The sequence below is a fragment of the Lissotriton vulgaris genome, chromosome 3_1 (assembly GCF_964263255.1).
Source record: "Lissotriton vulgaris chromosome 3_1, aLisVul1.2, whole genome shotgun sequence".
NCBI classification, from domain to species: domain Eukaryota; kingdom Metazoa; phylum Chordata; class Amphibia; order Caudata; family Salamandridae; genus Lissotriton; species Lissotriton vulgaris.
Window position 1 is genome coordinate 913115152 of NC_141689.1, and position 24666 is coordinate 913139817.

Consider the following 24666-nt stretch of genomic DNA (forward strand, 5'->3'; position numbering starts at 1 on the left):
CCCACAGGAGGGTCCCTAGTGCACTGAGAGGTACTGTGATGGCCCAGGGCGACGCGTCAGCCCAATAATTTGTGCACCCCGGTCCCAAGAGACTTGTGGCTAATTATTGGTTTGGGGGTACCTGGGAACTTGCCTGGCACAATATGCATATCTGTTGATCCCTTGCCAAGACCCCTGTTCTTCCCCCAGTCCAGCATGTCCGCAATGAGCATTGCTCATGAGTGCTCTGCCTGCACTCTCCACTGAATACTACCGTAATTACCCTAAGAAGAATGATCGTATTTCTGTTAGCATTGTGATTTTACATGCATACTTGACAACGCTATAACTCGAAAAGTATACAATGTATTTTTAATATTTTGGTCTTATGTTGCTCCTAATACAACGCCTATTTTTTTTATAAACCTGTGTGGAGACTTTTTGTGGTGTATTCATTGCGCTACTGTGTGGGTGTTGTGCACAAAAACTTTACACATTGCCTCTTTAGGTAAGCCTTCCAGCTCTGCGCCAAGCTACGAGAGGGTGAACCCAGGTTATCTCAGTTGTGTATCTAGTCTACCCTGACTAGAGTGGTGGGTTCTGCTTGGCTTGGGTGTATACCTTAGCTAACCAGACAATCTCATTTCTAACGAGGAGGGACTATTTTACATCTAAAAAGTGCATTCACTCTTCACACATTCAATACTTTAAGGTGCACATACACTCATTCGCTATTCACAACAATCCTTTTCAGGAGTTGAATAAGAGCCTGACCTTAAGATCATCAACTTATGATGTCGACTCAGATGAGTCAGATTGGGACTAAGTGGCTTCAAGATGATTGCCAGATCTTACATGAATTAAGCTGGCTGTCTTGGTTTTAGGCCATTCGATCTCCTACCAGTGCTATTTCATTTATCTTTAAAACGCACTATTATGTGACACCTGTGGTGCCCTGTGCATCTGGCAGTGAGTCTTCTGCTGTCTCCAGGTGCTGCTCACACATTCAGCATGCCCCATAGCTCCTTGTGATCCTGAAAACCATTAGAAATGTGGAGCCTGCCTGAAAGATAAACAGGGATTGCTATTCACAATGCTTTGTAAATGGTGCACTTCATAAATGTAAAAATACTTTGTAAATGAAGAAACTGATTTTGAAGATAGTGTGCAAGGGCAAGGAGAGCCAATGGAGTTCCATCAGGATAGGGATGACGTGAACATATTTTTTTCGGTTAGTCCCTAAAGGCAAATTTTTCTTCTTTGCATACAATTTAATTACCACTCAGTCAGTACTGTGTAGACTCTTTGGATCATTAACCATGGGTTCCTCTAACCAGAGTAATAGCCATGGATTGCTCCGCTCTCACTCCTGGGTTTTACTTTATGTGAGTCGCTCATCTGTCACTCCTGAGGAAACTCTTCAGATTTAACATTATTGCCTGTATGCAGTTCATACTTGGGGGTTCCTCTCTATTTCCTATTAACAACATCTCCTTTTGCTGGTTTCTCCTGTGCATAGCAGTGTATTACTCTTCAGTGACCATTGGGTGGATAGTATAGATCACCTTCTTTGGCTGTGTGTCAGTGCATGTCTATAAGTTGCTCCTCTGCCAATGCTAAATGGGCTCTCCTTTAGCATGGCTTCCAGTAGCCTAAATGCTGCAATCTTTTACTTCTTGGTGGGCTCCAAAGAGCATTATCTTGGCTGTCTTTAGTCCAGCTCATTCCTGAGGGTTCTTCCTTTGCAGCTGAAACACAAACAAGAACCTCAACCTTTGCCCTCTAGGACCGTGGGCTAGTACACATACACAGCCATCTCTCACACTACTGCTAGAGATTGTCCCCTACTAATGCTCTCTCTTTTCTCCACACTTATTTCTCTTTTGATGTTGGTGTGCTTGCCCTGCATTCTATTTTGTCTATGTACCCAGTTGTCTATGGCCCCCACTTGACCTTAAGCCAAATAAATTCTGATCATTTGTTTTGTAGGCCCTAATTATTACATCATGTTGTGTCTTTTTTCTGATTGCTTTGTGATACTCCCTTCCTCCTTTTGAGACTTAGTTGTTGTTGCAGATTTTCTCAGTGTGAGCGTACTTCTGCAGGTTTGAACTTTGAATGGACAGACCTTTTTCCAACATGTGTACAGAAATATAGGGACATATTTACAGGGGGATATCGCCACCAGAATGTCACTCTTAGCGAAATTCTGGTGACGATATCCCCTTATTCTTAGTTACAAGGCATGTTAAGCCACTTAATGTGGCTTTACCCCACCTTGTAAATAAGGCCCCCTGTTCTTGCTTCACTTAGAGTGAAAGGGAAGTGCAATTGGTATGCGTTCTGCCACAACATCCGTTTTCGACGCTGCCCCATATTTACAAGGCTGGGGCAGCGCCAAAAAAAGGCAAGGTAATACTTGGTCTTACATTGGCGATACTAGGAGAACTTATTAATTACTACTCGATTTCTGCTTTCTCTGCATTATGCAGAACACATAGAAAGAGTAACTAGCCTTTAAGGATTGTTTATGTGCAGAAAGGTTTTCCCTTCCTGCACATAAACCATCACCCTGGCATAGCTGACACCTTTGCAACATGGCCCAAGCGTGCCTGTACTGGCGCTAGGCACCTTTATTAGCATTAAAACTAGGGAAAAACACAGGGGTGCATAGCATTTTTGAAAATACATCCCTGCATTTTAAAAATGTCGGCACAAGGTGTTACTAATTTTTGAGTAACACTACGCTCTGACATTTTGTTGTAAATATCGCCCATTGTGAGGTAACCAAGCAGGAGAATAAGGCCTGTAAAACCTCAGTTTTACTGCCAGAGTTAGGTTGATTGCTCTCTCTCTAAATGTCTGTACTCATTTCTCTGCATTTCTTTCTTTCTTGCCCTGACTATACCTGCCGGCCCACCTCCCTTCACTATACAGAGAGGAAGCTACAGAGAGACAATTGCCCATGGCCCCATGTTAATATACATCGTTTAATTTATTACATTTTATTACATTTACCATCTGCCATTGCAAAGGAAACAATCACAAAATGTGCAATATTTTTATTGCATCTAGTAAGTTGCTCATTGTGACTGTATTTTCAGTTTTCCGAGTTACTTTCTCAGACAGGAACAATTTTGTGAAATTGGTGTAAATACATGAAACTTGCCTCACTGTCACCTATATTTGGAATAGATTGTGTCCTAGCTTGCCTCTGCCTAAACTGACTATAGAATTTTGTTAGGTATATTGTTGCTAACTACGGTGTTTCAAAATAATTATTCATAAAATGAATCCTTGGTGCATAAATTATAGGAAAACCATTAACAGCTAATATAAATTGAATTGTCAGTTGAGAAATTGGTTATCTTTTTTGCAAAACCGAACAGTTGAAAGAAGGAAGCATCAGGGAAAAAACCTATCATTTGTAGGTGATGAATTAACAGCCGAGTGTTAGAGCCTCACTGTATGAGCTTGTTCAGGTTGGAAGGAACCGAAGACATGCTGGCCCACTCTCTCAAAGATGGCCCTAAATAATGCTGAGCGTCAAAGATTAGGGCATGGCTAGAGTTACTATCTCCATCTTTAAAATCTAGGTGCACACAATGATTTACAAGGATAAACAATTTTCTCTGACAGTATGTGACTGGGCTGTAGGACAGTAGCACAGGCACTGTTCTACTTTCTACAAAGTTCTCTCAAACCAATTGTTACCTCATTCCTTCGGGATTGTAAAGGTGCAACAACTGTATTCTTAAGTAAAACGTAATGTCACCGAAGCCCAGTTCTTAGTAGATATAGCTATCAGTGAATCCAAAGCTGTAAAAGAGAAGTAGGATAAAGTAGAACATCACTGTCACTTTACCTACCCCTAGAGAGTGTGTAAGCAAGAGCCTGATGATTGTACTAGTCAAAAATGGCCGAGCTGTTTTCACAGCAATGTCCTGATTTGTGTGGACTTCCAAGTGGAACAGTAACAGAGTAAAACCAGTGCAGAAGGAGAGGGGAATCGGGACTCCAATAGAAAGAGTCTTGTGTTGGGACTAATACCCTATCAACCCTTATATTCATATAACTCTGCACTACTAGTGTCACTATGCAGATTTGTGATTCTCAACTATTAATTTTGAAGCAAAACGGCTTTTTTGTTTAGCAATAATTTATTTTAAATCAAACATTCCTACCCAGCAGCATGTTTTACTCATGCAGTTCGATGTAGACAGCCTAATTTATTTCAATACAGAAAAATAATTTGCATTGAATTGTTAGCCAATGATTTCTCATTGAGGTGAACATAAAACCCTAGTTACATTGTTGATTAGACCCTTACAATTCTGTACATAAATTGAATTCGGGATTTCCCGTGAGTGAGTGAATCAGAGATGTTGAGTGCAACCAACATAATTTAGTAGGGATCTATCAAACAAGTAACATTTACTTGTCTGCGAGTTGTTCAAGGCATACACTCTACATACACTCTTGTTTCGTTTGCTCCAGGTTAACTGAACCGTATTCTGGAAGAGACAACGGGAACAGGGAAACATATCTCACCATCTTCCCAATCATCATGACATATGGGCCCAGGTACTTGTTCACTCCAAAGATGTCCAGCAGTCGAATGTACCAGTAAATGATGTTGACGCAGTACACAACTCGACCGTAGCTGCTGAGTGGCTGCTCCTGCAGGCGAAGCACCATTCCAAAGGCAAAGAGGAGGATGGAGACCAGGTCAGTGACATTCCAGTACTCCTGGAGCCACACCTTCACCTTCTGCAGCAGCTTTCCAGGCTCTGACATCAAAATCTACAACAGAGAACAGACACTTATTTATATCTGTAACATGCAGAGCGAAAGAGGAGTCGGGAGTACGGTGGGGAAAGATAGTAGATGAAGGGGTGATGGCAAGAATAGAAACAGACTTTGGAGAGAAAGAGGGAGAAACATCATCTGTTCAGAAAAGGAGATGGGCCAGGTTTATTTTGGAGCTTTGCATAAACTTGCCTTCTTTATTAGTGGTTGGTAGGACGTTTCACAACGTTGACCTGTGAGCCCTGGTCTGAAGTAAGGCTATATGTGTGTATGGCTTTGTGTATTAGACTGAGTACCCTGCATTTACTGTAGATTAAATTGGGAACCAACGAAGATTGAAATTCAGATGTGTGTTCTTGAACCCTGAGAGAGAACATAAGGCCCGATGTAGGTGCCCTAATACCAGTCGGAAACGGTCGAATTCGGCCGTTTCCGACCGGTATTACGGTTTTCAGATGTAGGGCATGCATTTACAGAATCAATATTTTACCGATTCTGTATTTACCGATTCTGTAAAATTACCGAATCGGTAAATACAGACTCGGTAAAATACCGATTCTGTAAATGCAGATGTAGCTGACACATGTCAGAGTGCCACAGGGCTTTAAAAATCGGTATTTTACCACCCAATCCAATTGGGTGGTAAAATACCGAATCCAGGTGTGCATGCACATCTGTGCATGCACACCTGTGCCATGTGACACACAGACAAGCCCATAGGGCATGTATGTGTGCCACATGGCACACAAGCCTGTAATTGGGGTGCTAGAGGGTGTCAAAGTGACACCCCCTGCACCCTTGCAAGAATGGGTAATTACCGAATTGGTAAATACCGATTCGGTATTCCACATTGATTCCTATGGGCTTCAAGGCTTGAAGCCCATAGGAATCAATGGGGGATACCGATTCGGTATTTACAGAATCGGTAAATACTGAATCTTACAGATTCGGTATTTACCGAATCTGAATTACCTACATTTCCCCCCCTCTAATTTACCACTTCTTAAATACCGAATCGGTATGATTCGGTATTTTAGAAGTGGTAAATTAGATTTAGCTACATCGGGCACCTAGTCCTGTTTCTTTTTTGGGCCCTGACATGAAAGCTGGATGATTAGCTTTTCATTATGATACTGCTGTAGGAGGGGGTTGTGGAATGTAGAGGCCATGTCTTTTAGGTGCCATGTAGAGACCCAGATGACCGGTTGATCAGTCGAACGGGCTTGGTGGAACTCTTCTGAGCAGTGAAATGAAGTTGGCCTTTGCCTAAACAGCCCACCACTGTATTGATCTCTAGAGCATGACGACTTGGACACTAGGTGAACGCGATAGGATCAGGAGGGTGTGACAGGCAGACATGCACCACAGAGACACAGTAGTGTAGAGCTGTATGCAAATCTCAATGGAGCCACTCACTTGGTCCCTCATTGAGCTACTTACTTTCCACCCTTGATGTTGTCACTAAGCACATACAACAACTATTAACACTACTTGACAGACCTCCAAAGATAGGGCTATAATAGGAATGTTTACTAAATTATATAATCACAGACACACGAGGCTATCATAAATAGATCCTACAGGCAATCAATCCATGCAGCTAATAAATTGTGCTGCAAGAGTTGGCACCTATCGCTTCAAACCCAGTGCCTGCTTCTAATGCTCTAAGCTCTGAAAAATTCAAATGGTCCAGGGAGAAAATAAGAACATTTCAGGTGGAAAAAATTAGATGCTATTTAAAGAGCCAGTAGGTGCATTCCAGGTATATTTACATTGGTCCATAAAAATAGCAAACTGACAATCAAGCAGAGAGGACCCCTATCAAAGCAGGCTTTTGTGGCCTATTGGACAGAGGGTAACAACTGTTTCTCTGTTGAGCAAGAGCTCAAATCAACGAGAGCCACAAAAGGAAGTCTTGGAAGAAGGGGTGCAGTAATTACAAATGCTTACACTTGAAGAGAGCAGGCATAATGCGCTGCAGCCACTCCAAAGAAGGTCAAATGTCCCTTAATGCAAAAAGTTTCTGAACAAGCATTTCCAAAGTTTGCCAACTTACTCTACAGGAAAAATATGCAAATACAAATGCAGACGAAAAGTGGTGGAAAAGTTATCCTCTTTCTAGGTCCTTTTTTTTTCCCAAATATTTTTATTGGATTTTTTAAATATTTATTCCCCCCACCTCCCCTGGACAGGTAGACATTCTTTACAGGAAAAAAGAAACAATAACATAAATACATGACAGCATCAATGTTAATTAGTTTTGTGCGTCTCTCCATTGTGTAAGAGCGGTCCAAATTTTCATGCCTCTTTTACGTCGCGATCTGCCTTTTCATTTATATATAGCTATCTCGATGTTATACACGGCTAAAAGCCTGGCTAGCCACTGTTGAAAGGAGGGTATTAGCGGGTCAAGCCAGGCCGAGGCTAGGCATAGCCGCAGAACTGCCATAGCAATGAATATAAAACAGTGACCACTCTCAGGGTTATCTGGATGTTCCAACCCAAGTACTATTGCTTCATGTGACAAAGTAACACTTCTGCAAAGAACTGAGCTTAAGAACCTCTCTATTTCTTGTATTAGTGGTAATAGTACTGGACAAGAGGCAAAAATATGAACAGAATCTGCTTTGGGTAAATTACATCTAGGGCAGCGAGTCCCTTTGCCAGTTCCCCACTTTGCAATTTTATCCGGCGTATAGTAGAGAAAAAAGCAGGTTTTGTAAAATTGCGCTTGAAGTTTGGTGGAAATAAGAATGGTTTGGGATAGCTGATAGGAATATAAAAATCCCTCCTTTGAGATATTAAGTTTGCTTTGCCACTTCATTGCAGTTTTATCTAAATCGTCCGAGAGTGTATCCAGTAGTGACCCATACACCCCGTCTATTGAGTCTTTCTTAGTATGTACGATTATCTCTACTACTGTAGATTTTTCAACGGGTATCCGTGTCCCAAGTTAATGAATTAAGAAATCCCTTATTTGGAGGTACTTGAAAAAGTCCCGCCAATCTAAGTTAAATTCTTCCTTCAATATATTAAAGGATTTAATTCCCTGAATAGAGTAGAAATCCCCTAGTTGTGTTATTCCTAGATTATACCATTTGTTTACATAATTGTCCTTAAAAATTATTGGAGGAAGAATAGGATTATTCAAAACTGGAGTATAATATGAGATTGGTCCTATTCCTAATATTTTCTTTACGGCCTTCCATACTTTAAAAATACTATAAAGTGTCTTAAATTTGACTTTTTTGTGGTAGCTGTCGTGAGTGTGCCTCCAAAAATAACCATAGCTAGAATTCCCCACCAATAGCTGAAAGATTGAAGCGGTGTGTTCATCTGGGTTTTCTCCCCCTCGCAGTAGTTCCTTACTATAGAGCAATACACATGCCCAGTAGTATCTCCTTAAATTGGGAAGAGCTAAACCGCCTCTATTCTTGGAGAGAGTAAGATATTTATACGCCTGGCGGGGTTGTGCATATGACCATATGAATCTAGAAAAGGTACACTCTATCGCTGTGAACCACTGGCTAGAGAACTCTAGACACACAGCCCTAAATTGGTATAGTATTTTGGGAAAGTACACCATTTTAATTGCATTTGCCCTCCCAATGATAGACAAGTGAAGATTATCTAGACGTCGTAAATCCTTTTGTATTGTGTTTAACATTGGCTTAAGGTTTATGTCCACCACCTCATTCAACTTTGAGGAAATTGTAACTCCCAAGTATGTCGCTCCCTTCACCACCTTTAGATAATCCATAGCAATTTTTGAGTTCAGAACGATTTGTGTCTTACTCTCGTTTAGCGCGTAGCCAGAGACCAGCCCAAATTTCCTGGCTTCTTTCTAGGTCTTAATGGCCTAAGCGTTGGTCGTGCCCAATTTTCAATTCATTGGGCCTAATTAACAACAAAGGTTGTAAATTTAGTAACATAGATTTATGCCTTTGTTTTGAGCAAATTTATGACTTTCGTGAATTCACAAAGAATTTAAAGAATAGCACTTTTCAAGGGATAATCACATACATATTGTTGCTCAAATATATGAAGAAATGCTATGGTAATGTGAATTTGCACTTTGTAACTGAACCCATCGATTTTGGCAATGTTGTTTCCTGTTCCCACCCTGTAAATAGTTGTACTCCTACTCTTGACTGGAGAACATGTGTGACAGTTCCCATTGTTGATGTGTGTCTGTCAAAAGATTGTGAATAACCACAACATGTTTGTATTTTGGGGTTGAACTATTTAGCTTACTTCTATTAGCTGATTTGCTTGCATGGACAATTATGACAAATTCTTCTGCGTAAGTTAATCCATTGGCAGGTGCAAATTTATGCTTTGTGAATTCAGTGGATTTGCAGTTTTTCATAGCAACATCTGAATCGATCAGTGGAACTTAGATGCTCAAATATCTTCGAGAATAGTTTTACACAAGAATTTTTTGAGAGGCAACATTTATATCTCAGTTAAATTACAATCAATAGTACGTATTTCACATAGAGTTAAAACTCGTAGCTCTTCATAGTTGAAGTCAATCTTGATCTTTATTTTGTATTTGTTAAGAAAATCGCAGCCAACGCGTTTCAACTAACAAGGCTTCATCATGGCAAGAAAGATATGATGTGCCTCAAAGAAGCATTGGACGAAATGTAATTCTTCACAGACAAAATGTAATGATCAATGATATCCTCATCAATTAGTCTCACAATTGGTACTTCCACTTCAGGTCAGCCATGGGCCCAGCAGAGAAAAACATTTAGCCCTGGCACTGTTTTCACATATATACGACTGCCCCACATGTCTCCGTCATTTAATAATTCTACTACATCTGATCCTCTCCTGATATAAGAAAGTGTCTGCCCACTACACCACGCCATCCTAGGAGTGTTGTAGTGGGCACCGTTGCCAGGAATACTGACTACGAATGCCAGACGCCGTATTGAGACAACCTTCTAAGGACGGCGTGGTGTATTGAAATATCAGGAGGAGATCGGATGTAGTAGAATTATTGAATGACGAAGCAGTTATGTTCAAACTGGCTCCCGACGTATTAAAGTATTCCGAAAATATGACAGTTACAAGGTGGGAAAATGACAACAGAGCTGTTGGAGGCTTGAAAATGCAACAGCTGGTTTAATCAACTGGCATTGAATGCTAGCTGTTCTGACTAGTTCCAGTATAGTAGTATCTATAGCTCATTCTACCCTGACCACACTATTTAAACAAAAAAAGCCCTATCTCCTCTATGGGGTATAACACCCAGCACAATGGCAATGGGATTACTATTTTGTCATGAAACATAGCTGGATTGTAATCAAGGATTGAGGATATGGACTGGGTGGCATTTGTAAGTTCCTAAGAGAGCTATTGTTTTCTGGAGACATGGGCTGTGGACAGTGCTATAGCTGCATTGGTGCCCACAGACTATTTGGGTTTTGCAACTGAGGCATCTAGATTTAGCAGAGGTAGAGCATCTTGGGACTCTCCACTTGGATCTCAACAAAACTGGACTACACAGCAACAAAAGTCTCATCATCTACGACTCCATAATGTATGGTGCATGTAAGACTATCCAAGGTCCCACAAAAAAGCACAATTTAATTGATGTCATAAATGTTTATTAGAGACCAAATCAGTAGGGTGAACCTGTGGACCAAGTAGCACCAGTGTGAAGCACCTTATAATAGTCTGGGATGGCTTCAATATCCATCTGCCCGCAGGCCTATGGGATGGCACGATAAGCAAAAAGGATGCCAGCGGGGCCATCCTGTCGCCAGTTATTGGAGTCTATATATCCTCCTAAGCAGACATGTAGCACTAGGTGTCATTTTAGGTGAAATTACACACCGAATGGCAAAGTCAATTTGACCTTTTTTGGAGTCTTATATTTTGTGTGGTATAGGTATGGAGTTAAGTGAAAGTGTCCAGCAGGCCCTGATTACCCTGCAACAAGCTGGCATGGCCGATTTATTGGTGGCAGGGACCATTCAGCAGGTGGGCATACCTGGTATGGTGCAGCCGCTGTGGAGAACGGTCTGGAGGTGGCGGTCACAGTGATAGCCTGCTCACCCTGTTAAAAAACAAACCAGAAGGCAGTATGCCGCAGGGTAGTATGGTGGGGCCAAGTGCTGCGGGCTGGCCATTGCGGGACCCGGTACCTCGCCGTGCCGGAATTGTGGGAGGGAAGAGGCTGTCCAAGTCAGTAGCTACCCCGGTGGAGTGGCCCTTGTGGTTCAGCTTGTCCCCAGTGCAGAAGGGAGGACCACAAGTGCACTTCGGCAGGTGCGCAGTGCAGGTGCGCAGTGCAGGAGTCTAGTCGGGTTCGGGAGGGAGTGGGGCAGGCGCGAAAGAACACGTCCACTTCTAGTGGAGTTTGTTGGGGAGCTGGCAGGAGGTGCGCTCTCACCTGTGGCCCCGTGGAAGTTTGTGTTTGGTGGGAGAGCGCAGTGATGCCTCTCAGTAGCATATGGGCATTTGATGTGATGACATCAGGGGGCGGGGTTGCTGATGCTCAGGGCTTGCCATTGGACTTGTCTAGCGTGCACAGGCAGGCCCTGAATAATGAAGGAGAGGAGGCTGGGGAGAGGCACCCTGGCCGCACACTGAAACAAATTTAGAGCCTGGCAGTGGGGAAGGGAGGCAGGGAGGTGGGTTTGCCCCAGCTCTTTTGGACAGCAATGTAGTGCTGGTCCCTGCAACGATGAGACAGGTGGTTCTAGATGCCAGGGAAATTTGCACCAGAGTCTTTGGGCAGAGTGGGAGCCCCTTTTCAGGTGGGGAGATAAGAAGCATGGGTTGTTCAGCCCGGGGAGGGTTGAGGGCCAGACCGATCGCAGCAGCCAGAGGGGCCCCCCCTGAGCCCCACAGTAGGCATTTGCTATAAGGGGAAAGGGATCCCTGGAGTGGGGTTTGGGCGGGTTGCCACAATAAGCCTTTTAGTTTTCCCAGACAGGAAATCAGAGTCAGTTGTGTGCCAGTTTGGTGGGTGAGGCAGGTTCTATGGCAGCAGAAGTTTCCAGACAGCCGGGAGGGTCTAGCGTGGCCTGTGGTACCTGGCCTGAAGTCAGAGCTTGTTTCTTTGCAGCCAGCTCTGGGACAACCATGGACTGGGCATCGGAGTGGCAAGGATCTGGATTTGCGTCCGCCTTGCCTGATAGGATCTTTATAAAACTCAATTTGGAGATGGTGGTATTGGTTTCGAAGTGCCTGGTACGAGTGGAGGTGACGTTTGGGATGGTGATGTGGAATTAGATTACAATGAGGATGGGCTGGAAGAGGGGGATATTGCCAATGATGGGGAGTGTTAAAATACCTGGTGGGCGGTGCCGCCTGATGTGCATCATGGGCGCAACAAATCTAAAAGGATGGAAATTCTTCATGTTTTGCAGCAGCCTGTACCTATTGCAGTGTCAGCAAGGGTAGTGTCCATCCAAATGGAGGTGAGGTCGGCATAGGGACGGACAGCTTTGGTGTGGGCCTCGACCTTGAGGCCAAGTAAGAAGCCCTAAATGAAGGGCACTGACATGGGTGTATAAGTGGGGGGTACAGGCTGTGGGACTGAAAGCACAGGCGCACTTGGGGTGTGGCCTGTGGTTATCAAAGGAGAGGTACATAAAGGTTCAAGGTATGGGAATGGAGGGGGCTGCGCCTGAGGGCAGCGCTCAGAGAAAGGGATGAGTGAGAAACTGCAGGAGAAGGTAGTGGAGACTGGGGACAAGGCTGAGGAGAATGCCAAAAGGGAAAAGACATGGACAGCCGCTGGAGCCCCATTTGATGCTGGCAACAAAAGAGCGCATTTGGAAGTGGGAATACATAAAGATTTTCAAGTTATTACATAGGGAAATAAGGGCGAAAGAACGATCCAAGGGGGAGGAATATGAGCTTTCCCGCCGGCCTAAAGTGCTGGTATATATTGAGAACTGCAAAGCGGCTTTTCTTATATACTCAAGTGTATACTGTGAGAATTATCCTGAGCGGTTCATTGCATTGCTCGAATATCTTGATATAGTGAGGAATGCGCAAATTGCTTTCGAGGGAGGTGAGCCTGAGTGCAATATGATGAGGAATTCCAAGCTCAGATGGTGGTGGAAGCAGATTGTATTTGGGGATAGCAGGATAATGAGCTGTTCCTACAGACAATGACTCCTGAGTGGCCCACACCATCTAACTATACTCTGAGTGGTTGCTGGTGATTTATAAGTCCTTTCGAGGGCGTCCCACCCATGCAGGGGTGGGTGCAGCAGGGAGAGGTCAGGCAGGAAGTGGGGGAGCTTGCTGGTCTTACAACAGGGGACAGTGCTTGCGGAAATATTGTAAGTATAGGCATGAGTGTTCCAAGTGACATGGGCGACACATGTTCACACAGTGTGGGCTACCAGGGAGGGCTTTTGGCCAGTAGGGTAGCGCAGGTGGTCAGTGGCAGGGAAGCAGTGACAGAGGCAGAGGTGGACAGACCCTCTGGGCAAAGGCGCATATGCCATGTAAGGTGGAGAGCCTGAGATAGTGGGTTGGGCGGTTCAGAATGAAATAGGAGAGGGAATTGTTGTTACCTGGTTTTGAATTTGCTTTTTGTTTGTTATGAGGGCCCCAGGGTGTGGCGATGGGCGGGCATTCTGCTGTCAGTAAAGAGGCATGAGGAGTTGGTAAGGGGTAAGTTGCTGAAAGAGTTGAGAGAGGCTGGAGGGACCATTTGACGACTGGCCTTTGGCGAATCTGTGGATATTGCTGATTGGGATAGTCCCCAAAAATGAGTCAAGTGAGTTTCGGCTGATTCAACATTTGTCATGGCAGGATGGCCTGTCAGTCAATGATTTCATTCCAGAGGCATGCAGTAGAGAGCATTATGCCTCTGTGGACATGGCTATACAGTTGGTGAATAAATACAGCGGGGTCATGTTGGTGCCAAAGTGTGAGGTAAAATTGGCTTTTCAGTTGTTACTCATCCACCCTGAGGATTGTGAGTTGCTGGGCATTCATGTTGGGGGGGGGGAGTTCTTTGTGGCCAAAGCATTGCAAAGGAGTGTTCAATTTCATGTTCTTTGTTTGAGGTTTTCAGTGCAGAAGATGTTCCTGCATGTGGCAAGAAAGGAGGTCATGACACTATTAGAATGATTTTTTCCTGAGGGGGGCCCCACAAGACTGTCAGGAAGATTTGATGTTGTCTCAGAAGTTGATGCAGGATGTAGGTGTCCCCTTGTCACTGGAGAAGAAGTTGGGGCCCGTGTAGGTGATCATTTTCTTGGGCTTTGAGTGGGACTCCTCGTGAATGGAGATTAGATTGCCGTAGGACAAGAAGGACAAGTGTCTGGATTTTTTGGACAGGATGCTGGCTAAAGAAAAGGTGAAGGTGAAAGACATTCACGACCTTCGCAGTCATCTGAATTTTTGTGTGCAGGGCAGTGAGGGCAGGCAGAAGCTTTTGCCAGTGTTTGGGTTGGTTTTTGGCGGGTATGTGACTCCCACACATCAAGGTGGAGGTGAAGGAGGGTCTGAGAGTGTGGCAAGTTTTCTTGAGTATATGCAAAGGAGTTCGCATGGCTGGAGTGGGTGAGCAAGTTCAGTGGCCGTTTTCTGATTCATTCGGCAGTCATGATTTCGGCCTCTTTTTGCAAGGTCGGTGGTGTGCAGAGGAGTGGCCAGAGGACTGGAAGTGCGGGCGGAGTATAGCCTTCCTAGGGTATTTTCCTTTGGTGGTGGCAGTTTGTCTTTGGGAATTGCATTTTGCTTACAAGACTGTCCTGTTCAATATGGCAGTGGTGAGTATTGGCAATTAGCTCAAGATCCAAAGGTGTGGCAGTTGCTGTGGGCTTTTGTGTGTAATGCTTGTGTGCAAATGTGATTTACAAGGCCAGACACATTCCGGGAGTGAACAATGACTTTGCTGATGCTCTTTCTCATTTTCAGTGGTTGAGATTCTGTGGGCTTGCACTATGGGCCAATGTCAGGAAGACAGTGATGCCGGTTCACTTGTGTACATGGGTGAGAGAACGTGATGCTGCTTATCCTCAGTTCCTTTTGGGACTTGGGTGGGAGGAATATTTGCAGTCCAGGGTGGTGGTGTGACACCAATGGAACAGTGGACAGATGAAATGATGTGGTACATTTAATTATGTTGATGATTGACAAGGGTTTTTTGGCTGTCACCATTGTGAGTAACTTGTCAGGTATAGCTTTTTACAGGAAGTTCTTATGGGGGTACATGCCGTTGGTGGGGGAATTGGGCTGGAAGATTCTGGAGGATTGGGCAAGGGGGTGGGCACTGATTAGAGAATATACATTCTGAAGCAGATTATATTCCTGCTCCGAGCATTTGTCAGGTTGAGTTTAAGACAATCTGTTTTTCTATGATTATGGTGTGGTTGTTTTTTAGGGCATTTAGTGTCACAGTAGTAGGTGATTCTAAGACCAGATTGGGGATTCGTTGGCACAATGTGTGGATGCTTTGTGAGAAGGTACAAGTATGGCTCATCCAGTCAGGCTGGGGCACCTGCATTAAGTTGCAGCTCTATCCAGATGTGTAAGTCTGTCCTTGCGAATGTTGCTTGGGTTTGGGCAGGCAAGCTGCAGGGGTTTGGAAGGTCTTTCGGCATGTCAGCGGGTCACTGCTCATGGCGTTACAGGTTGTGGGAGTTTTGAGAAAGGGTGCACTGGGATTTTGGTGCGCATTCCTTCTGGATTGGGATTGCAATGGAGACAGAGAGCAGGGTTTGGAAGGTGGTTGAAAATCGGCACATTGGGAGGTGGTGGTAAGATTGTTATCAGCACTATTTGCAATTGGGCTGGGTTTTCTACAATTTGCATTACTCCTGCTGTTTTCTCTCCTAGGTTGCATTGTGGGCTCAGGTAGAGGGCACATTGAGGTGTGGATATGCGGGCATTCTTTCATCAAATGGGAGGCTTGGCATGCAGAAACACAGAGAGGTGGCAAACCCCTCAGGTTTATGGACACAGAGGTACAGCTAAAATGGTCTGGAAAGGAGAGCATGCGATGGCATGACCTATTGCCCACACTGAATTTGTTGTCTAAGGGGTGCACCTGTCCTGATGTGTTGCTTCTGCACCCAGAAGAAAACGATTTGGTGCATCAAGGAGGAATTGCAGCAGATCAAACGTTTATGTTTGGGCACCACCATTGTGTGGACTGAGTTTATGCCCATGAGAGCCTAGCGGGGGTGAGGAAACCAGGTGCTGTTGACAGGAGGAGACGGAAAGGCAATAGGCAACTCACAAAATTCTGCAAAGAGGAGGGGTTGGTTTTTCTGGAGCGCCGGGATATTTAATATGAAACAGCTGAGTTTTCTCTTGATGATGGGTTGCATCTGTCAATGTACGGGTGGAGTTGAACCTGATGGAGGTTAGCAATGTGTTGGCAGGATTGCTGCACTTGCCGGTGGGTTTGTAGATAGTTTTCTTGCAGGGGTTGAGGGGACAGAAAAAATCTGTGTTTTTCTGATGGCGGTTGTTTACACAAGTTAAAAGTTATTACAAGAAATGTTGGCCATGTTGAAACTCAGTCGAGTTTGCTGGCTGAGGGAGGGTTCTGAATTGAATTAGAGGACAACAGTGGTGTATGAACTATGGTTGGATGCGGGGAGTTTGAGTGAGAAGGGTTGCAACGGGTTTTTGGTTTGTAAAGGGTAACTTATGGGAGGGGGCTTTGACGATCAGTATGTAAGGTGTAGCTCCTAGGTGATGTTTAATGCTTGTGTGCCTGTTTCGTTAAGGCATCCTTTTCCACACTATTATGTTGTCAGTTGTTCTTAAACGTGCCATCACACCCAATGGGGGTTTTGGGGATGTGGGCAGAATGCCCTACCACCACGGGATATTCAGGCTGGTGGTAGCACCCAAGGATGAATGGCAGCATGATTGGCTAAGGGGAGCGGGCCAATGTTCTTCTTTGGGACAGGACATGTGGCACTATGTGCCATTTTAGGTGAAATTATACACCGGCTGGCAGGGTTGGGTCTACCTTTTTTCCACTCCCTCCCTCCCTATTTCTAGTTTTTTTCTCCGTTTTTTTGTCTCCTTTTAGGGTTTTTTTGAGGCCTGGCTTTTAGGGGAATTTTGTAGTTTTCTATAGTATATTTTTGCGGTTTTCGGTGAACCAGGTGCCCAAGAGTAGGGTGGATTGTTATTTGTCGCTGATGATGATCAGGTGGTTTAGCGGTTATTTACACAAGATGAAAGTTACCACAAGAAACTTCAGACCCAGTTGATGTAGCGGGTGGGAGTTTCTGGTTGAAATAAGAGGACAATAGTGGTGTATGTACGTTGGTTGGATGTGGGAATTTTGTGTGAGGACAGTTGTGATTGGCTTTTTGGTTTGTAAAGGGTTACTTAGGGGAGGGGGAGGAGGACGGATAGTTGTTAAGGTGTGCAGTGAGGCTGGGTTTTGATGATTAGTATGTAAGGTGTAGCGCTTAGGTTATGTTCAATGCTTGTGCACCTGTTTCATTAAAGTGACCTTTTCCACAGTATTATTTTGTCAGTTGTTCTTGGATGCACCATGCCACCGGAACACCAAGCACTTACGTTTTAAATGGTTCGTACGACTGTTCAAGCAGTTTTCGATTTCAACCTGTTTCAAAGAACCTGTCTTCTGTTTCAGAACGGTCAATAGGGAGACATAAACGTCAATTCAAGCTGTATTTGGACTGCCAGTATTGGAACAAGTAGGCATCTGAAAGCCCTACCCCACGTCTCTGAATAACTAGTATTTAATCATGTATACCTATTAGCATTTTTAATCTTACTTTGGCATGATGAAATATCACCAAGGCAAGTTTTGGGAGTATGTCCTATCATTTACAAGTGTGGCACGGCTTTTAACAAAATCCAAATGTTATGGCATATGTGCTAAACAAACAATCAACAACATGATGTGGTATGGGTAAAATAGCATATAGCTGTTAGGAGAGTACATGTGCCAGAGTAGGACTGGGAGAGAGACTACAATTTAGCATGCTACAGGTGTAGAGATTTTCATAGCATACCTGAGGTTTATTAGGAAGTTGATAGGAGTGTGTACACATCTCAAGATGTGCATGCCTAAATATCATTGTTGACCATTGATGCCCTTTTTGACTAGATGAAAAGACCAACTGTACTCACATTATGTGTACGCAAGAGTGCGGATATGGCCAATTCATGCAGTCATCCTTTCTTCATCAGTTCCTAAGTCATACTTCTGAAAGGTAATCAAGCATCTATATCCTTCTTACCCTTTTCCTCTCTTGCCCTCAATTCTTTTTTCTCCACAGTGGTGGAACGAAGAACGCACATATCTTATTTTTCCATCATATCTGAAAAGAATGTGCTTACTTATAGTCAGACAGAACCTGAATGTTCCTTGTCCATTCTTGTTTAAAAATGCACATCTACATATATTCATTTTACCCTTGTATAAATGTATTATTCATTATTATCTTTTCAATGAAAAGGGCAGACATCCTGGTTGTAAATTAAAGACATAAACGTCACTTCAATTGCTTGCTAAATTAGGACAAGCCTTAGTGAGAATCAGGTGAGACAAAATATGTTGACAGTAATGCAAGCAAAATGGACGGTAAATTAGATCTTGATGATTGAATGCTCAACAGTTAAATTGCAGTGTATTCCCTCTATAAAATTAAAAGCTACTTGGGATGTGCTGATATTCTAAATGTTCTTTTCCTCACCGAGCCCACGTTCACATTGATGTCATTAAGGCTAATCATAAGTCGTAAATTAAAAAAAATCAAGTACAGCATATTAATATTCAATCATTTAATTCAGTAATGTCTGAGCTGTAAATTAAAAGGCAGGTTTTTATCACAAGGTGGAGTTCAGTGTGAGGGAAAAATGGACTATAATGTGGTGCAATGTCTCTTGGCTTCAAGTAGATGGTGCTGGCTGAGCAAGAGAGCGATTTTATACTGTGCTCAATGGATATGTCAATTGCAGAGAGCATTCCAAAGGCACGCCACAAGGAGGCAGCAGGGCGTAGATACTGCAGAATCCAGTCATTAAATAAGATGTGAGACGCAGGAGATGTACTAGTGTCTCCATCAGAAGTGCTGCAATTTGATTAGAATTTAAAATCCTCTTTAATTTTAAAGCTGGATATTAAATCACTATTTTCAAAACACCACTTATAGAAAGTTGGCCTTTTTCACTGCCTAAACTAACTGTGCCTTTAAGCCAATGTGCAGGGTCAAATGGATGTTAATGGCTCTACTGTGGTGTGATGTGTATTCCCTTGAGACAGTGGCCAAAAGGACCTTTACTGGAGGAAGGGTGTTCTTCTCCTGAGCAGGATGGCCTGGGGGTCTGTACCAAACGTGTACCTGAGCTTCAATGGGTAGCCTGAGGGCTGCACCCGGCCCTTTTCTGATTTCAAAAGATACCTATCTTATCACTGGCAAATGCAGCTCAGGTATGGGCCTGTCTGTCTTTTGTTTCACTAGACAGACTGGAGCCAAACACAGGGGAAAGGAAGAACCCCACTCACAGGCTGGCACTGGGTATAAAAGTGGCACCCCAGAACCTAAAATCAAAAAACTTCTGATCTTAAAAAATTCAGAAGAAGAACTGCCCTGCTGTCTGAAGAAGGAAGATTGGACCTGCTTGCCTTCAACCCAGGACCCCATATGTGACTTGAAGGTTCAGCTGTCTGATCTCCTGTTTGAGCTACAGGGACAGAACAAGCTTTGACAGGCCTACCCTGCTTTCCAGTTGACCATTCCCAAATGAACCTGGAATGTCCCCTCTGCCTGCCTTCATGAGAAAGAGTCCTGACCCCGCATGTGCTGTCCTCAAGGTTATGGACCATTGGCTGGAGTCCCTGTTCAAATGAAGGTTTCACTGGCTCTGATGCAGCACAGCGAAGGACGACACCGGACATAGCAGCACCTAACAGCTCTTGTCTGCGGCTTCACTGGATCCAATGCAGCACGGCACATCAAAACGCAGAGCCTCACATTGCAACATCTGGCAGCTCTTGATCGGCGGCTTCACTGTCTCTAGCATAGACTGCTGCAGGGCAAAGCATAGCTTTGCATCACAGTACCTCACTACTACTAATTAGTTAGACAATGGACTTGATGAAGCACGAACCAGAGCCTCACATTGTAGCACTGCACAGCTCCACATCAAGGACAAAAGATTCACCTCCTAGCTGGTTGTACCTAATTCTCTACCCAACTGCTGCTCCATTGCTGTCGGACTGAATTTTTGACATTGTCCTGGTCCAGCATTACCAGATACCTGCAGTTGGAGACTCGCACCTATTTGGTGCTATTTTCACCTTAAACTTAAAGAACCAATAACACCACTTTTACTTATTTCTTTTTTGCCATTTCGGTAATAATTAATTTAATAGAATATGTTTCAGAGTTGGTGTGACATTTTCTTGTGTTGTGTTTTCACTTTATTACTGTTTTAGTGCTGCATACATTGTTTACACATTGCTTATAAGTTAATCCTGACTACTTTGTGCCAAGTTGCCAGAGCTAAGCCCTGGTTTATTCAGTGGCTTTTCTAGTTCACTCTGACAAGGATTGTGATGCTTTTTTGAGGTGGGTTCTCACCGCCTCAACTAGTACTCCAATTTTTTACACATCATAAGTTACCTCTAACAACAACAGTTGTGATGATTTCTTTTACACAAAAATAGTGAGAGGTTGATTTTTAGCAGTTTCTTATGAAATTTTCCTTAAAAAGCTGTAGAAGTGTGTGAAATTTCAGCAACACATGTGTAGCTGGACTGAGTCGGACAGGTTTTGGCCACAAGTGATGCCCTAGGTTTGTCCCAATCCTCCACCTATTAAATCCATAGCAATAGTCCTATCATTTTCCTGCTCGAAGATAATCATGCACAGACCATTCTGTAGTGGAAGATTGTAAGACTGCCCTTGCAGTGCTGCATCCTCCTGTGATTAGAGCAAGGTACCGGACAGTAGGTTCATGGGATTCTCAGACAAAACACTGCAGGTGATTGGCTGGTGGGGGTTACCTGCTGCTTGTCATGGTCCCATATAGTGTTGGGGTGAGAAGGCATTTAGTGTCAGGGGCCCAGAGAACATTTTGTGGGTTTTGAGGGAGACAGTCATCGGGTTAGATGATTCTGTGTGCTAGTGCTGATTCTGTGTGCTGGTGCAAGCAAAGCTTCAAGCTTCTGCCAACAACTTTCTCACAAATCCTTATAAATGAAAAAGGAAAACAGAATAAATTTCAACCGAGGAAGAAAACGCAATAGTGCTTTGACCAGTGCGTGATATACACTCAGAAAACTACAACTGTCAGAGGTATTTTTGAATCTCAGTTGGGATCTGTAATACAAGGTGTCATCTTTAGATGTAAATTTCTTTTGTCCTGAAGAAGGTCTTGACGAGTAAAACAAAAAGACCGAAACGTCGACTACAAAGTCCTATTGTATTTTTGTTATTTACTACAGAAGAGACTATCTTCAAGTGAAAATTAGAAGTCTCTCAAATATTTGTTTGACTTTGGACTGATGTACTATAGGAGAAATTGTTTGATTCCTTTTTTTATCTGAATGCATTTTGATCAAATGTAATGATTGATATGTACCCTTATAAAACATTCTTTGCACAATAAGATATATAAAAAGAAATAATAATTTTTTGATAAAAAGATTTCCCGTGTTGCTTTTCTTTCTTCATTCATATGATTGCTCTCTCTCATGTAGAGGCGAAACAAATTATTATCAGATACCAATTAAGTTGGGCCGGATTCATTAATATAAGCAAGAACTAAATTGATTGATTGATTGATTTTGATTGATTTAAAACTTATATAGCGCATACTGTTACCCCACGGGTATACTTGCGCTTCAGACTAAAAACCGAACCACGATGGAATAGGTCACACCTGAAGGAGCAAAGCGAAAGGACTCGGGCTAAGCCTTAGGGAAAAGCCAGGTTTTCAGGTTCCTGCAAAACTCTAGCAGGGTGCTGATCTGTCTAAGGCTCTGGGGAAGTCCATTCCACAGCCGAGCACCAGCCACACTAAATGCCCTTCCCCCTAGCCTGGGTAAGCCTAAATTCAGAAGGAAATTGTCTAGGTAGCCTACCAGAGGACCAGTATAGCACCTCAGTCTTTCCATCGTTGAATTGTATGGAATTCCTTCTAAGCCAGTCAGTTGTCTTCCGCATGCATTGCTGGAACATGTCCAGAGATACTGCGTTATCGCCTTCCAAAGAGAATGCCAGTTGTGTATCGTCCGCATAGTTGACTTAGCAGACTCCGGCCAACTTTATAATGAGGAGCAGGGGCAGCAGGTAAATATTAAATAGAATGGGACTTATCGCAGAACCCTGTGGCACCCCATGTATGACTGATGATTTACTGGCAGTGAATGGAGCTAGTGTTACCACCTGGTGGCGTCCTGCTAGGTAAGATTGTAACCATTGCAGTGTCCGCCCTTTCACTCCTAGCTTCTTTAGTGTTTCCAGTAGGATGAGATAGTTCACCATGTCGAATGCGGCAGACATATCGAGAAGCACTAGCACAGTGGCATTCCCGTTGTCGGCATGCATCCTCAGGTTATCCAACATTGTGACCAGGGCCGTCTCCGTCCCGTGACCAGGGCGGAAACCAAACTGATCTTTGTCAAACAGTGAGTTCTCCTCCAAAAAGCGCGACAGTTCCCTGCTAGATGCTTTTTCGAGGATTTTCAATGGGTAGGGTAGGCGAGAAATAGGCCTAAAGTTAGCCGGTACTGACAGATCCAGGGAAGGCTTTTTAATCAGTGGGGTCACCACCGCCAGTTTCCAATCCTCTGGGACCACTCCTTCCTCCAGGGACTGATTACATATCTGCCTCAACCAGGGAAGAGTGTCTAGGCCAGATGACTTCCCTATTCTGGAGGGGAAGGGATCATTCGGGGAACCTGAGGAAACACTCTCCACCAAACTATCAAATGCAACTTTAGTGAGGGTTTGGAAGTTATTCAAAGATACCCGCTGTTGTTGATCTTCAGCTCCCAACTGTCCAGGATTAAGTTGTTCAGCCTTGTTGTAACATTGAGACAATCCACGACCTTAGCGATCTTATCTTGGAAATGTGTAGCGATTTCATCTCAAAGTTTTTGAGATGCTGCCACTTTATTGTCCATACATTTAGGGGCAGACAGTGCTTTTAAAGAGCGCTTTTGTCCCATTTGATGCGTGAGCAATTGAACTGGCATAGAAATCTGCCTTGGCCTTAAAGATGCTCTCTTTATAGTGCAGCTGTCACCTTCTTAGTTCAATTTTATCTTCCTCCCCATACCCCTTTCTCCATTTCCTCTCCGCCTTTTTGCTGAGCAAGCGAAGCTGTTTCAGCTCCTCATTAAACCAAGGCGCCATTGCCTTCCTCCTATTTTTTATCTTCTTCATGGGAATTGCCTGGTCTAAGATAGCAGATATATAGTTAGTGTAGACTATGTAGTTCTCTTCTACAGTTAACATGGGATCAAAGTATGTGGCCTTAGGATCAAATACTGAGGTTCTGATCTGATCCAATTTCGCCCTTTCCCTACCTATCCTATAGGAGCTTTGCTGGCCTTCACTGTCCATCGAGTGCACCGTCCTGATGCTAAAAGGGACTAAATAGTGGTCTGACCAACTCTGAGACACTATGTTTAGTACCCTCGTTGTGGCCTGATTAGAAAATAGCAGATCAAGGACATGCCCCCTTCATGAGTCGAGCTTTCCACCATCTGAGTAAGATCCAGATTTGTACAAGTGTGTCTTAAATCTCGCAAATGGCTATTAGCCTTCCCATCTTCCCAGAGATTGAAATCTCCAAGAATAATCATTCTGGAGTGAGCCAGCGAAAGATTAGTAATAATATCAAAGAATTTCTGATAATCTGTGGTGCCCCCCGGGAGTCTACAGCATAGCAATCCAGTAAGTTGGTTCCCGCTTAAAGAATATAGTGAGAACCCCATCACATATATACCCTCTACTTGATTAATCTGAAGGAGTCTAAAATTCTGCTCCTCTCTGAAGATTACTCCCACTACCCCTCCTCTGCCCCTGGCTCTAGACTTATGAAGAATTTTATAGCCACTAGGGCAGACAAATCCCAATACAGCAGTGGACTCTACATTCAGCCATGTTTCTGTTGAAAATAGTACATCGAGTCGCATATCCTTAATCAAATCTGAGACCTCTGTAGCGTGTTTCGTGATTGACAGGCTATTAATCAGCCCTCCCATAAGAGTCTTTCCATCAGCTCGAAAGGGGGCCAAGGCAAAAATGCCCTCTGTCTTACCCAGCTCCAAAAGTCGTTCTCTACCATATGTTATCCGTCTTTGGTCGGTTTCCAGACGGGTAGCGATTCCTGCACCGTGTGCCTCCGGGGCGCGGACGGGCGCAGACGGGCTTGCCACTGGTGCGCCTCCGGCTGCGCGCTTGCATTCCCCCCTTTAAGTATGCTGGGCAGTGGGATCCGCCGAGCATCTACAACGACTAGAGTGCCTCCCAAGATGGCGCCTGCCAATGGCCGGGACCCTGCCTCTCCCTCACCCAAGATGGCGCAGTAGCTGCCTAGGAATTCTAATCATGCTAAAATAGCATGTGGTAAGGTAAATTTTTATTGTGCAAGTGAGCGAGTAGTTTTAAAAGGCAATACAATCAGCCAGCAGTTAAAATAATTTCAACAGTGATATTTGTAAAAAACTGCGATTTTAAAACAAGAATGCAAGTTCCTGTCTTTCCTATCAAGTGCAACCTGCAAGATCGCGCTGCAGTTTAGAACCTGAGTTTAAATCCGATTTCTGTCAAATTATCAGTTTAAATAAATTCCCTTGCTGGCAATTTTTGTACTTACTGTATCTGCCCAAGCCCGCAAGGGTATATTGGGTTACCCACCCCTTCTCTACTTTTTTAA

General features: G+C 43.8%; 1 protein-coding gene across 1 annotated transcript in view; it reads right to left on the minus strand.

Moving 5' to 3' along the window:
• Window positions 1–24666, minus strand: part of TRPM3 (transient receptor potential cation channel subfamily M member 3) — a 979327-nt gene that overhangs the window by 154779 nt on the left and 799882 nt on the right. Inside the window, exon 21 of the mRNA XM_086963586.1 lies at window positions 4531–4782. Within this exon, the coding sequence (XP_086819712.1) occupies window positions 4531–4782 (252 nt within the window). The remainder of the gene's footprint in view (window positions 1–4530; window positions 4783–24666) is intronic.